Source organism: Empidonax traillii, unplaced genomic scaffold (genome assembly GCF_003031625.1).
Source record: "Empidonax traillii isolate 1590-97213 ecotype Southwest subspecies unplaced genomic scaffold, ASM303162v1 scaffold793:size290412, whole genome shotgun sequence".
NCBI lineage: Eukaryota > Metazoa > Chordata > Aves > Passeriformes > Tyrannidae > Empidonax > Empidonax traillii.
In genome coordinates, this window is record NW_020955986.1 from 240,245 (window position 1) to 254,235 (window position 13,991).

General features: G+C 40.0%; 1 protein-coding gene across 1 annotated transcript in view; it reads right to left on the reverse strand.

The window, feature by feature from the left end:
- HECW1 (HECT, C2 and WW domain containing E3 ubiquitin protein ligase 1) overlaps positions 1-13,991 on the reverse strand; it is a 94,813-nt gene that overhangs the window by 51,926 nt on the left and 28,896 nt on the right. Inside the window, exons 9-13 of the mRNA XM_027901507.1 lie at positions 12,188-12,220; positions 10,495-10,645; positions 5,695-5,825; positions 3,103-3,224; positions 15-200 (exon numbers count right to left, since the gene is read on the reverse strand). Coding sequence (XP_027757308.1) covers positions 15-200; positions 3,103-3,224; positions 5,695-5,825; positions 10,495-10,645; positions 12,188-12,220 — 623 coding nt within the window. The remainder of the gene's footprint in view (positions 1-14; positions 201-3,102; positions 3,225-5,694; positions 5,826-10,494; positions 10,646-12,187; positions 12,221-13,991) is intronic.

Below are 13,991 nucleotides of genomic sequence, written 5' to 3' on the forward strand. Positions count from 1 at the left end.
GTTGGCACTCTTACCTTGCCCTGCTGGTCAGTTTTTATCTCCCAGCCACGAGGAAGCTCCAGTCGGGTATCAGCAAACATGTTGATAAAATTTACCAGGTCTCTGTTGTGCTGATACCGCTCAAAATTACGAGCATCTCTACGAATCTTCAGGATCATATGCTTCAAGCAGGTACTGTTAGTGAAGACCCGATAGGCACTCTATGAGATGAAAAACAGAAGTGAGGAAAACCAGTTCTGATGGAAAAACAACATATTTGGTTATTTCATGGGACACATGCCCAAAGAACGGCAACAAATCCTGCTGGAATCTAGAAACATTTCCATCTCACGGTTTTGATTTAAATGACTACTTTACATGAACACGTGGAATTAAGAAATACAATCTGGAAAGTGAAACGCCCCACACGTTCTCCACAGTTAACTTGTGCATGAACTACCTTTCTAATACACTTCAAAAAGCCAGTCAGCTCAAACATCACATACTCAAGATGCCTGTAGTTCTGCCCATGTCATTACTTTTATTGGTCAACACAAACACTGCTTGTATGCCTGGATGGTGCCAGAGAAATGCAGAGACAGCTGTGAACATGTATTCGTGCTATAACTGAAATCAAGATACGTGTGATAGGATTCATGAACTCAAGAGGACTGCAGTGCAGATGCCTACACCAAAGACTGCTGCCTAAGGTCCCTATATAGCCACAGGACAGGAACAGACACTTCTAATTGCCTATTTTTGTAAGATGTGGATTGTTTCACGTAGCTGAATGTTTGTTTCTGTGATGACTACAAAGCATGTCAGATGGAGACATTTCCATGAGCCAGATGAAGGCCACCCCTCAGGCAGCAAGCTGTATCTCACAATGGGCATTAAATGCACCTCACAGAGGAACGTGCCCTGATGCGGTTCAAGTGAGTTAGTGCCGACCTGACTGCAGAAGAAGAGCTTAAAGTGAACTGTTTTTGTTGCCACGGTATATTCAATGATGGAGTGCCACAAAATAATGCTTCTGGTGACCACACGAAGGCACATCCGCAGGCCACTCTTGGAATCTTTCACTACAGGGAAAAAGCTCCTCAAGGCAGACTAAGGAAGTCACAAAAAATCCGCAACCTTCCTGAGCCTTTCACTAAAAAGGAAATGAGTGCCTTGGTTTGCTGGTCAGCCCAAAGGATTGAGATACTCATTAGAGTAATAAAGGATCACTGCAGGACTCACATCTCCAGTGAAGTGAGCCCCAGCGTGCAGACCTGGAATATGTTCAGAGAATCTGTCGAGACAATCTGACCCAACAGCTTTGAATTCTCAATTTCTGTGTCCTTTTAATGCATTTTAACCACTATAATGCAATACAAAAATTTACAAGTGTTATCTTTATTATGTAAGGATTTACTGTGGTGGCACCACTGAGAACACTCCCTGTGGCACAGGGTCCCTAATTATGGCAAGGGCTGGTAAAGGTTATGAAATCACAGAGATATGATCTCTGCCCTGAAGATATGACCTGCTTATAACCCAGGAAAGCTTCATGGTCACACACTGTTAAGATCCCAGCACACTCTATAACAAAAGTTGTATTTTGATCTAACATATGATCAATGACTGTCTTGAGTATCTCTTAGATGCGTTAGGGAACCAAAGAGTGTAATGTAGTTTTATCTCTCCATGGAAATAGAATATATGAAAAATAAGTGCCTTTCCCTTTTTAATTCTAACTGCCAGATAATATTTTCCAATCCCAACCTCACTGGTATAATTAATACCTTGAAATTTTAATAGGGGCCTGTAGTTAAAATATTACACTTGTGTTAAGCCAGAAGTTATGTGAGCCATTATTTTTGCACAAGGGGAATCTATATGACCATTTGACAGATGTTTCAATAGATTATTCTAGTTCTCATATTAGAGACAAGTTTATAAGCTCAAACTGAAGGCCTCTTTTGGTGTGTTTTTTTTTTTTTTTTTTTTTTTTTTTTTTTTTTTTTTATTTCAGTAAGAAATAAAATTGAGATTTAATCTTTTGTGACTGTTCCTTACACAATTACGGAATCAGTTCCTCATTTTTCAAACAGCTATACTGACTGAAAATTACATCCCTCTCAAATATAAATCATCATATATCATCCTGTCAATGTAGGAAATTGTCTGCACTCCATAACTTAGTTGATGTAATGTCAGATGAGGTAATATATCCCCTTCCTCGGTAGGGTTTCATGGGCAATAATGTCTGGCAGATGCTTGGAGATGGACACCTGGCTTCAATCCACCAGCTGCCACAGCCAAAACCTGATGTCTGTAGTTTGCTGAAAACCTGTGCTGAGGTGACTCTCCAAGTGTTTCACTTTCTCTTCCTTTCAAAAAGAAAGGTCATTGCTCTCCAGAAATGAATGATTTTCCAAATAGTCTCAAAATCACGTGCAGATACCTAGCTGAACTACATTCAAAATACGGCAAAATAGGACTTCCTCTCCTTATAGGACTCCCCTATCTGCTTCCTCCTAATATTACATCTTTTTCCACTCCACAATAGGTTTGCAAGAAAATGTGTAGTTTTACTGTATTAATGAAAAAAAAAAAAAAAAGATGTTTTAATTTTGAAAATTCACTTTTATTTGTGTTTTTTTCCAAAATAGCTCTACTAACTCAAGTCAGTATTTCTTTTACTCCATTATGCCTGCCTGATTTTTGGGAATGCAAATTGCATGCGGTATTTTTTTCCCCTCTATTTCCCTGAGACTTGGTGCAATCTGAGAAAGATTTCTCAGGATGGTGGGCTCAAAAGGCAACAACCTCACTCTCTGCAGCAACAGACAACAGGATCGAACAAGCTGAAACCAAGGGCTCCTGCTTATTTCTGGGAGGATAACATTAATGAGCTTCTCTCTTCCATGAATTTCTTGTGTGAGGCAGAATCTCAGGAAGAGTCTCGTTGGAGCAGTCTGCCTGTAGTGTCCCCAGCCTGCTCTGGTGCTGAGAAAGCTGACAGCTGAGCCTCATGTCACATAATTCAGATTCACGAGGCATTCTCCCTGAAAGCCTGGGGCGTGGCATTTGGACTCAGAAATCAGTAGTGTGAGAGAGCAAATCATCATTACTCACATAGTTTGCATGCAGCACAGTGAAGAACTCGGGATTGGTGATGAACTTCACAGCTGGAGACTGCAGCAGCAAGGTGATTTTTTGAGAATTCACAGGAGAAAGGGAACCTTCCCTCCTAATCTCTGGACAAAAAAAAAAAAAATAATAATAAAAAAATTATTAATGTAGCGGGAAGCACAATCTACTATTTAACCTTTAATGAGCAGCTGCCAAAGTGACAGTATAAAAAAAGTTACCACCTTCCTGATGCACCTACCTTCTTGGTGCTCCCAAGACAAGCCTGCTGGCAAACTGACAGATGTGGTGCCGTGTTCACCACAGCAGTGCAGGGGCTGGGCAGTTTTCTGAACTGTAGGTCACAAAACTCTGTGTCACATCTGTTTCTGTCTCTAAATAGGGTGTGACCTCAGCAGTTTTTACCAGCTGGTGGTTTGGTTCAGCACTGTCACCCAGGTCCATACTGGTTCCCCCCACAGCTGATTTTAGAGAGACCTGATTTCCCAATCCATCATTGCTCTTTAATTGCATTATTTTTGGTAAGTCCATGGTTTTTGGGATCAGAACTGAGAATGTGAGAATGAAACTCTACAGAGGTAGAAGCTCCTGACCTTCTACAGCCACCAGAAAAATGTTTCCTACCATGGACTTATGTCTTGGGCATTCTGGTATTTTCAAATAAAGTCAAATTGTATTTGCAGTCCAAGGAAATTGGATGCAGACATCATTAACAGAATAAAGATAGATTCCCATTTGTTTTCTTATTAATTATAGCTTTTTTGTTTCCTTCCTCCTGGACACATTGTACTATTTTATCCACTTAAAACTGCAGACTGTATCCATTGCTGGAGCTAAATTCATTTATACTGGCTTAAAATCTGGATTAGTGTGCCTAAACTGTATTCCTTCTGTCATTTTTCATTTAAATTAAAAGACAAATAGCAAATGTATCATACTGCAGCTTTTTTTCTTTTTTCCTCAGCGTGTCTACATCATCCCTGACCTTTTAATTCTTGGTATTTTATATAATATTGACATTTTCTCCTAAAACCAAAGCAATTATCTATAGCTAAACCCATTTCCTAATAAGTTATGATAACATTTATTGTACCCATTAACTCTTTGGGTTTAAAACAAAAGAGTGAATGTTACATAATGAACTGAACTAAATACTTACTGGTAGCAACTTCTATAAAATTACTATTTCATTATGTTGGCTATGATGGTAAATGACTATACATATTACAAATAACGGCAACATTACCTATAAATACTAAAAATACAGTGTGTACCTCATTTCCACTTCAGCTTCTAACAGAGAGAGCTGGGACCTCCTTATACAATCCAGAGCACGTAAAAGTCTCCCATAAATTGCAACACAAAAGATTGCAAGGAAGCTTTGAGTATCTAATGTTAAACATCACTGTCAAAATCTATTTTCAAGCTAAAAACACCTAATGGATCAGGAAAACAAACAAAATCGAGTATTTTTCTAAACTTGTTAAAAAAACATTTATTATTTCTCTGTGTAATTTTTCCTAGTCAACATGGAAAACTAAGAAAATTCAAGCAGATATTGTGTTGGTTCATTCCCTTTGCCAGTGCTATTTAGAGAGGGATGGCAAAAAGGTTGCAAGAAGTCAGATTTACTTGTGGCAGACAATACAGAACACAAAGTTAGGCAGAGGTAAGAAGAATCCAGAGGATGAGAACCGATTAATCGCGCTGGTGGTGCAAGTTCTCAAACAAAGTAAGAGTTATTTTTGCATGACCTCAAGTTGCATAGTGAGCACTAGTCTGATTGCTGGTGTTTCTTACCTGAAACAAACACCTAGGCTATGGTTTCCCCAAGTATTTTAAGAAAGCATGAGTCTGACTAACACCAAATAGAGTAGAAGAGACCCCTGCCATCCCATCCTGCCTTGGATATACATTCTCCATTTCTTGGCAGAGATGATCATTCTTGTCTGGTCATCTAACGAGACAGAGGAAAGAACCATCCTGTCTGTAAATGACAAGGACAAGAAACCTGTCACATAAATTAGAGATGAGCAAAAAGACAGCCGTGTCTCCTTCAGTCCACAGCCCACACTTAGATCCGTTCATAACTATCACAAAATTGCAGCTTTAAAAACCACAAGTATTTCATACTTTATGCCAGGGCCCCTGCAGGTGCAATCACATAAGCAAATGTGGCAGTGCAAGAAGTCAGGCCTAGAGAGAGAGAACTGCAATGCCCCAAGCTAAAAATCACACTGCAGCAAAAATAAGACAGTATGATTTTTACAACTACTAGGTGAATAAAAACCAGATGCCTTGTCCATTTTAATTTCAAATGGCCCTTTACCAAGGTAAAAATGCCTTGTCTGTCTAGTAGTCGTTAAAAAAGAACAGAGGACCTTTATATCTAGCTTTATACCTGTAGCTTCAGGTCTAAAAACTGTTGTTCCTTCAAGTTTAAGTCCTTCTTTTTTTTTTTTTTTAATTAATTTTTGCAACCTGTTATAATAAAGTTCCTGTCTCCCCTTGAAACAGAGTTTTCCCCAGACCTGAATGGCACTGAACATGCCACTCAGAAGCTTTTCCCCTCCATACCTGAGCTTGGCTGAGAAGGCTCTGCCTCAGAGTCACTTCCTCCTCCCGTGGGAACTCTCTCCACCCTGTTGTTTACCACAGCATCATCGTCAGTCCGCTCTGTTGCGATTGTTCGCTGGATGTTTTGGTATCTAAATATATGCATAGAAAGGAACAACACACTTCAGTTAACAGAAGAGCTCTCTGGTGCTTTCTGCCTTAACAATCAGCCCCGTTTCTGAAGGATTCCAGCATGGGCTGCAGTTGTGAACGCTTCCATTTTGATAGGCAATGGAACGTAAACCAGTAGGTGTTTTGACCTCAAAGAGCTACAATTTAATTGATATGACAGCCACAAAAAAGTAGAATAGGTTGCAACGTGATAGCTAAGTGAACAGTGTGAAGATGAAAGTGTTATGTCCATTTTTGGAAATCAGTGGGATTGGGCACTGGTGGTGACTACCTGTAAAACAAGGAAGGGGAAACAATATAGGATAAGCAATCAACAGAGAGGATGGTGACAAAAAAAAATCTGAATAGAAACATGTGAATATCTTTAAAAACTATAATGTCATTTCCATTTTAATCAAGGAGTTAATTGCCATATTAGTTGTTGTCAGTGGAACTGATCATGGTTTTAGGCATGTGCTCAATCCTAAACACTTCACTAGATCAGGAACAAATATCCTGTAGTGTTTTGAATTCACACTACAGAAAGTAAATTTTCATTAAGCAGTTCACTCATACTCACAGATGAATGAGTGAATATGTTTTCTTTGGTTCTACTGACAAGCTAAAAATTTGTCTTATATATATTATATTTTATATAGCAGGGAGGGGAGGGGAGGAGAGGGGAGGGGAAATCATAAGGAGAAAGAGGAAGAAAGAACCAGAATCAGAATGAAAACCAAAAATAAAAACCAGGATATCTTAATTATTTAATTAGCTACCTTAATTAGCTTTTACTTCACCCCAATATTTTTAATCCCTCTTTATGGATAGCATTGCCATATGTATTTGAAGGGGATGGCTTTACTGACTGCGTTTAATCTGATTCAGCATTGTATGTCTTTCATTTTTCTGACTTATACTCTTTTTTCTTTCCTCAGCTTGAGTTTGGACTTGCATATTTTAATTACTTTTTCTCTCTTTACTTGTTAATGCACATGTTATCCCAAATTTGAAGTTAGTTCCTCAAGGGGACACAGGATCATTAAAGAGAAGCAGTTATGATTTGGCTTTTTGATATCTCAAAAGACATAATTTCCAGCAGCTCACTGCAACTTAATCTTAGGCAGAAGACCTGGAGATAATTAAAAAAAAAATAATCAAAGTTTTAATAGATTTATGCCAAACTTTCGCAATACTATGTGTCCCTCTACATTACTCAAAGTCATTTGAATCTACATTTAGCATATATTTTGATAGTTTAAGAAAACATTCATCTTTACAAGGAAATTCTGATAGCAGGTTTTGCAACAGCGTGAATTTCCTGCAGTTTTAAACCCCCCCGTTTTAGACCTACATTTTACAGTTTTATTCACTTGACTGCAGGCAATTGAATGAACTTTCCATTCCAGTACTGGAGGAGGTTTACGACACCCACACGCAACAAAGGGAAAAAGAAAGGGGAAAAAAAAACCCAAAACACAAAACACCCCAGGTTCATATAATCAAGGGATGCAAGCACACATATAGAAACACCTTGTACCTTCAATTTAATTAGATGGTAGAAAATCCCTGTTGGCAACCCTCAGGGAGTAGTAACGCCAGCTGTATGCCAGCAAAAGGCTATGCATTTCTTCTGGGTCTCAATACTATAAAATCACCTTATATAAATACCAGAAAATGCGAAAGTAATTGGACAAAACACTGGAAGTGCAAAAGCTATGGGAATGCCTCTGGAAATTGCAGTAACTGCTCAAAGTGATTTGTCAAAGAAACGGAGGTTAAAAAATACCATGCTGTGGCTGTCTTAACTATTGCAGTTGTAATTTCTAAGGTTACTTATTAACTATCCAACAAGTGCACAGATAAATCTAGATTTATTTACACAGCTGTAAAGTATCTTCTCAACAGAGCTTGGACAACGAGAGCTGTTTTTTGCTTTGTCAACAAGTAAGTCTGATAGTGCTGCAGAAAATGAGCAAGAGCCTCTAAAATAACAAGTATGGATGTCTCTTTGGTGTTTGCCCAACACCTGGATTCCAGTTTTGCATTCCCTGTATCCTCAAGTGGCTAGTACAGCTAAAGGGAAGCTTGGACCACAGAAGGAAAGCAGAACTAGGCTTAATCACAGCTACAGGTTTCTTTTTCAAGCTGAATTTCCAAAGCTTTGTGGTTTTGGCTGGGTTGGAAATACCAGGCTTCCTTGTAATATTTTGGTCTTTCCATTCCCTTCCACAAATGAAACCAGGAAGCCAAAAAGTAAGTAAATTGATTTAAAAAGAAAAACCACCAAGTTTTTTCAAACTGCTGAGTGATTTCGAGTCCAAATTTTGTTCGAGGTTAGGGCAAAAGTTCAGGCAGCTGCTAATTCTGTCAGCAAGGTCTGTGCTTGCTGTTGCCTCACCTAAAACATTCTTTCATCTGAAAAACATTTCAGATCATGAAGTTTGAAATACAACAAAACAGGATTTCTAAAATGAGTGCTCAAAGCAAAGCTCAATCCCTCACAGTGTTGATAATAACTATTTATGAAAAGTGGCTTTCCTCACAATCCTGAAATGTGGAGACATGAAATATCTGAAATTAGACTGAGGACAACAATAATTAAAAAAAAAACAGGTTGAAATTACAGAAATTACTTGTCACTGGACAAATGCTCAGAGTATGAATCCCTTTTATTAGAATCTTAGGAAATGTTCCAAACTTGGTAACGATAGAAGACTTCTGTATTCAGCTTCTTAAATCAACAGAGCTCCTTGGCAGACAGTAGAGAATCACCAGCTATTTTTTTCCTTAGCCCCAAGAAGTCATGACAGTTCACGTTTAATAAATGGCAAAATACTTAGTCTCCAAGTAAGAGTAAGGAGAGATATGCCACTGCTGAAACCCCTCCATGCTTCTCCTTTTGCAATTAGATATACGAATACTAAAAATAGAGAGATCCGAAGAATATCAGTCTTATTAACTGTCAATTCCCAGTGACAATCAAATCATAACCAAGACAGCCAGACAGCCTGCGTGAAAACATGGCATAATATGAAAGAAGGAGGTCATGAAGACAATGTCTGTCCTTCAGTTTCTGCTGTGACAGCTGGTTTAATGATTAACCTGCATTAACTAACAGAATGGTAAATCACGCTCACAAGCATTTTTTCCTTCCATGGTTGGGATGTGCTTCCATGAGTTCAACCTCAAAAAAAAATTTTAAAACATCTGATATATGTCCACAGCTTTTCTGCTTTCTATGGCAGATAACTTGCTTAAGGGGCAGCCAAATAGTCTGAGCTTTGACATGGCTCAAATCCCTCTTAAAACCAAATGCTAAATAGCAGAGAAGTCATGCAAACCCCATGAAAGATCTACATAAAACATTCACTTTCTTTACAGAGTTTTGGGGTCTTTTTATATTAACATGGTAGCTTGAGACTTCACGAGCAAAGCTATAATGAAAACAAATCCTGAGCAGGTTCTCTCACTTCTGCAAGACATAACACAGTTTATGAAATGCTAATCAAAACAACAAATTTCGGTAAAAAAATATTAACTCTTCAAGAACGTGTTGATGGTGTGTCAACGTAAGTTGCAAAACAACCACTTTGGGAAGGCTGGTTTGCTCTCCCTGAGTTATATATTACCTTTCTAATTGTTGTCACTCAGGGCCCAGTTCTCCCAGACTGCCCCATTCAGGACACAGGAGCTCCCAAACTACCCAAAGTACTCTGAAAAGAGCACTTTAAAGTTCTGCATCCCTCTCTCGGTTGCAGATCTTTCTCTTAGCACAGAAAAAAAGACCAAAAAACCTTTTGTGGCATTTTACATGCTATAATTAAGATATAATTTCAGTTTTGCCTGTCCTTTTCTAGAAATGGCATTATTACAGTAAGCAGGGAATTAAAAAAAACCTCAACAAACAACAAAACCCAAAACCTTTTCTGAAGCAAGAAAGGAAGATTTTTGTCCAACCGTTAATTTTTTCTTCTCCCTCTTAAATTCAGTCTAAAACGCAAACATGAGAAGAAAATGATAAAATCTATGTGTGAACTAGTCAAACAAAGAGAAAATCTAAGAGACGTCAAGAGATATTTCAAACAGCTCAGAACGAGCTGACAGATTCACGGGGCCCAATGCAACATTAAGCAGATCTATCTACATCTAGAAATGTGCACAGACCTATTAGAGCAGGACTCTGCTCTGGGAAAGGAGACAGACCTTCCAGCAGGCCTCGAGTAGAAATCCCACACTGATATGGCAACCATTTCAGCAACAGTCAGCTCTGAAACCTCGGCAGCACAGCACGAGGTTCCGACCCACTGACACCACTCCTACAGTTAAATAGCAAAAAGTGACTCCATCCTTTAGAAGAATCCTCCCTTCCCTTCTGGCAGTCATTTCAGGAAACTTCTCCAGAAAACCTCTTCTTGCTGTTTGAAACGTTTTGCAACATCATTCACTCAACAACACTGCGCCTGTGGGCAAAGTTTGGGTACCAGACACCCGCAGCAGGCACACCTGCAGGCTGAAAGAACTTGGACAAGGAGGAAAGATAAATCCTTAGGGAGTCAGCGTGACGCATCGGAGAAAGAAGGAAGCTACTGGGGCAGCGTGGAAAGAGGAGAGCACAGATCTCAAAGGAATTTAGGTGCTAATGCTCACCGCCGGTTCAGCTGCTCCATTTGCTGGATGGAGCCAGACCTGTGGATCCCGTCCGGCGTCGCCGCGGCCGTGGGGCGCTGCCACGTGGTGGTTCGGTTGACGTGATCGACGTAGAACACCCTCCCGTGGCTGTCTATCCGAGCTTCCCAATCTAGTGCGGGGGGGAAAAAAAAAAAAAAAGGAAGGGGTGATGCTGTCAGTGCGACGCCTTCCAGAAAACCCAACCGTGGGAGGCACATACGGACACACATATATGCACAGACAGGGTATATACACAGAGGAGATACCATACACGGAGCCTACATGCGTGCAATAGATATTTTTTGTGTATACATCCAAAGTATACATTCAAAGGTGCATAGATACTCTGTGCTTGTCTATGTACACATATATGCAGTATATGCATATACATCAACGTTTCATACACAGCACACAGGTAGGCCATGGAATTCACTACCACAGCCCGTGAAAAGCTAGCGATGTAGTGGCTGCATTTTCAACAGGGCTAGATTAATTTTTCACTTGGTGATACTTGTTGGCTGGATTCACTGCAGGTCAGAGCAGCCACATACAACTGACTCTTAGTAGAAAAAGATTACACCTGAGCTAATATGGCAAATCCCATGTTTTCATTTTTTTGTTATGTTTCAGAACAAACGTGTTTTATTTCTCTCCTTTTATTAAGTGGCTTTGAAGGGCACCACAGAGCAATCAAAGGCTTCCCTGAAAGCTGATCACAAACTGAATGGACCTACCTTAGAAATCTCTCTAAACAGAGTATTGTAAACCTATTGCTCTGATGAATGCAAACTAGATTGAGAGTTTGCAGCATAATATTGAGCCTTCCATCATTATTGTTTCCTGATAATGTTTATGCTGCCTCATGACTGAAAACTAAAACCTATTTGGTATATGATGGCTTGTGGAAAATGGTAATGTTGATAAAAAAATGTTTGAAACGGGAGAAACTCAGAAGTGAGTTAGCTAGCAAAGCCACATATCAAAGTGGTTGGGATGTATGGAGAAGTGGAATAAATCAGGCTTGCTAGTTTCATATTCCTACATGACCCCTCAGCTTACTACATATCTATGTAAATACATGCACATACCTTCTACACAAATTTATATACAAACCTCACTCACATCCACACACAAATGCACATATGGTGATTACCTTTGAGGGCAAACACTTCCTCATATTCTCACTATGATACCATCTTTCCTGATGAGTCCTATGGTTTTCTATGATCAAATTCAGGATCAGCCGGATTTCATACGTTATGTATTTTATCTCCTACTTTCTAAGAGCAGGACTGAAGTTACACCTCTTCCTGCTGTCTCTGGAAACCTATCCTTCATGACTAGCTCCCATCCCCTGAATGCTGGCTACGGCTAAACCTACTTCCTATACTTGGTCCCAGAAAATTGAAGGCTGTCTCAAGTCTGTGGCTGGCTGCCCCTGACAGGTGAATCCCACAAACCTTAACAGATGGGCACCGAGAGTCCTTGGAGGAATTTTCTGTAAGACTCCAAGACAACAAGAGCCATATGCACATGCATTATTTCTTTCAAAGCTGACTGTAAGTACCACAGTCCTTAAAGATGCAAAACCTGTAGTCACACCACGGGTATACATGCAGTGTCTCTCACTGTGAACATCACTATATAATTTAAGGAGAGGACTCTCTCTTACTCCACCAGGTAAAGTTTCCCAAGGATGTTGTAGCTGTTTCAAGAACAAGATCACAGCTTTGTGAAAACCATGTCTAAAATATAAGACAGTGAAAAAAAAAAAAAAAGGCACATCAAGTACAACATATGCATATTGAAGTAAGTCACACCGACACATGAGGCAGGTTGAAGGCCAGAGCCTTGCTGAGCATGCTGGCACTGGTGGCAGGTGTACTTCCCTGGGTAGGGAAAGGTCCTTCCGGAGCTACGCATTATCTGCAATATCCTCAAGGAAATAACCTTGGCCAAATCAAAGGTGAGACCGCGTACCTTAACATCACAAAGACCTTCATTTTCCTTGCTGTTGTCTAGCAAAGGACAAATTCTAGCCCTCACCCCACACTATTGTTTGTACCTCATAACAAGTTGAGAGCAATAAAGACCGATGGATAATTAGAAGCTTGTAGGCAGTGCTGTGGATCCACACTCCAGACAGCCTACAGAAGACACCATTTAGTCATAGTGGTCTGAAGACTGCTGATGGACACTTGGTAAGAATAATACTACCCAATTACACAGTCAAACAAGGTTTTATGATCCAGCCCTGTGCACTACCAGCTCTTGAGTCTATCTCGCAGCATCTCTCTAATTAAATACAACTTAGAGTTCCTAAGCACAATGCTTGGAAACTTAGGAGTAAGGGAACTTGTCCAGAGCTTGGAGGTCACAGTGAAAACATCAGGTCAGGATCATGCAGACTGTGTTACGACTTCAGAAAGGCTGTTTCAGACACACAGCAGAAGTATGTACAGACACGAGCTACACCTATTAGCGAGTGTTGTTTTATTCACTGCCTTATGGGTAGATACACCTGAAACCATGGGCTGACACTGGCATTAGCCTGCTTAAAACATTAAAACCCGGGGAGGCTGTCAGAGGGTGTCAGGCGCAATATTGGTTGCACACAGGTGGCAGGTGTACTTTCTACCTTCCCGTAAGACAGTCTGTAAGTCACACAAGTCACTGAAGCTGCCTGCACACGATACCAGATTTGTGGACAGATGGATGGATACCTGCACAGTAGGACAAACAGGCTGACAGGTGAACTGACAGACAGAACTCTGCTTCTGTGCTGTGCTCAAGTCCCTTCATGCTAATTCAGGGGCATAGGCGACCTAGGAAGCAGCCAGATTTCCTCAGGGTCTTTTGTTAAGTTTTTCAGGTAAAATAAGACTGTGACTGCTACAAAAACTAACCTCCATCTAACCCTCACAGTCAGAGCATGCTAGAGCACAGGCTGGGGATGTGACAGTACTGGTTCTGTTCTCAGGTGATTCCCCTCCATCAGCCAAGTCATATTTCACAGCAGCTTTGATACTGCTCTGATTTATACCAGAAGATGCAACTTCTTCGGGCAGGACCATCAGGGCAAAGTAAGCACACTGTCTTTTCCTTTCCAAGCAGTCACACCTTTGGCAAAGAGCAGCTGGGCACATGTATTTTATTTCAGTTCAGTAGGGTTTCCATCAGTACTAGCAAAGACAGGCTTAAAAAGGCGTGACTATTAATGCCGTCATAAGGCCATACAAACTGCAAATCTTCTGTTAATCTCATAGTGATCTTAACATTCAGACTAGTCATTACGAAATTCCTACATAAATCATGAATTTGTTCTACTTTACTTTCCTAAATAAAACTATCTGAAATTAAGTTTTCTCCCTGAGACCAACTGTTGTGGGCTTATGATGAAATCAAGCTATTCAGAAAACTATTCAAAAGACAAGACTGTCCAGAAGATTCTCCACGACCTAAATAAAATCAATCAA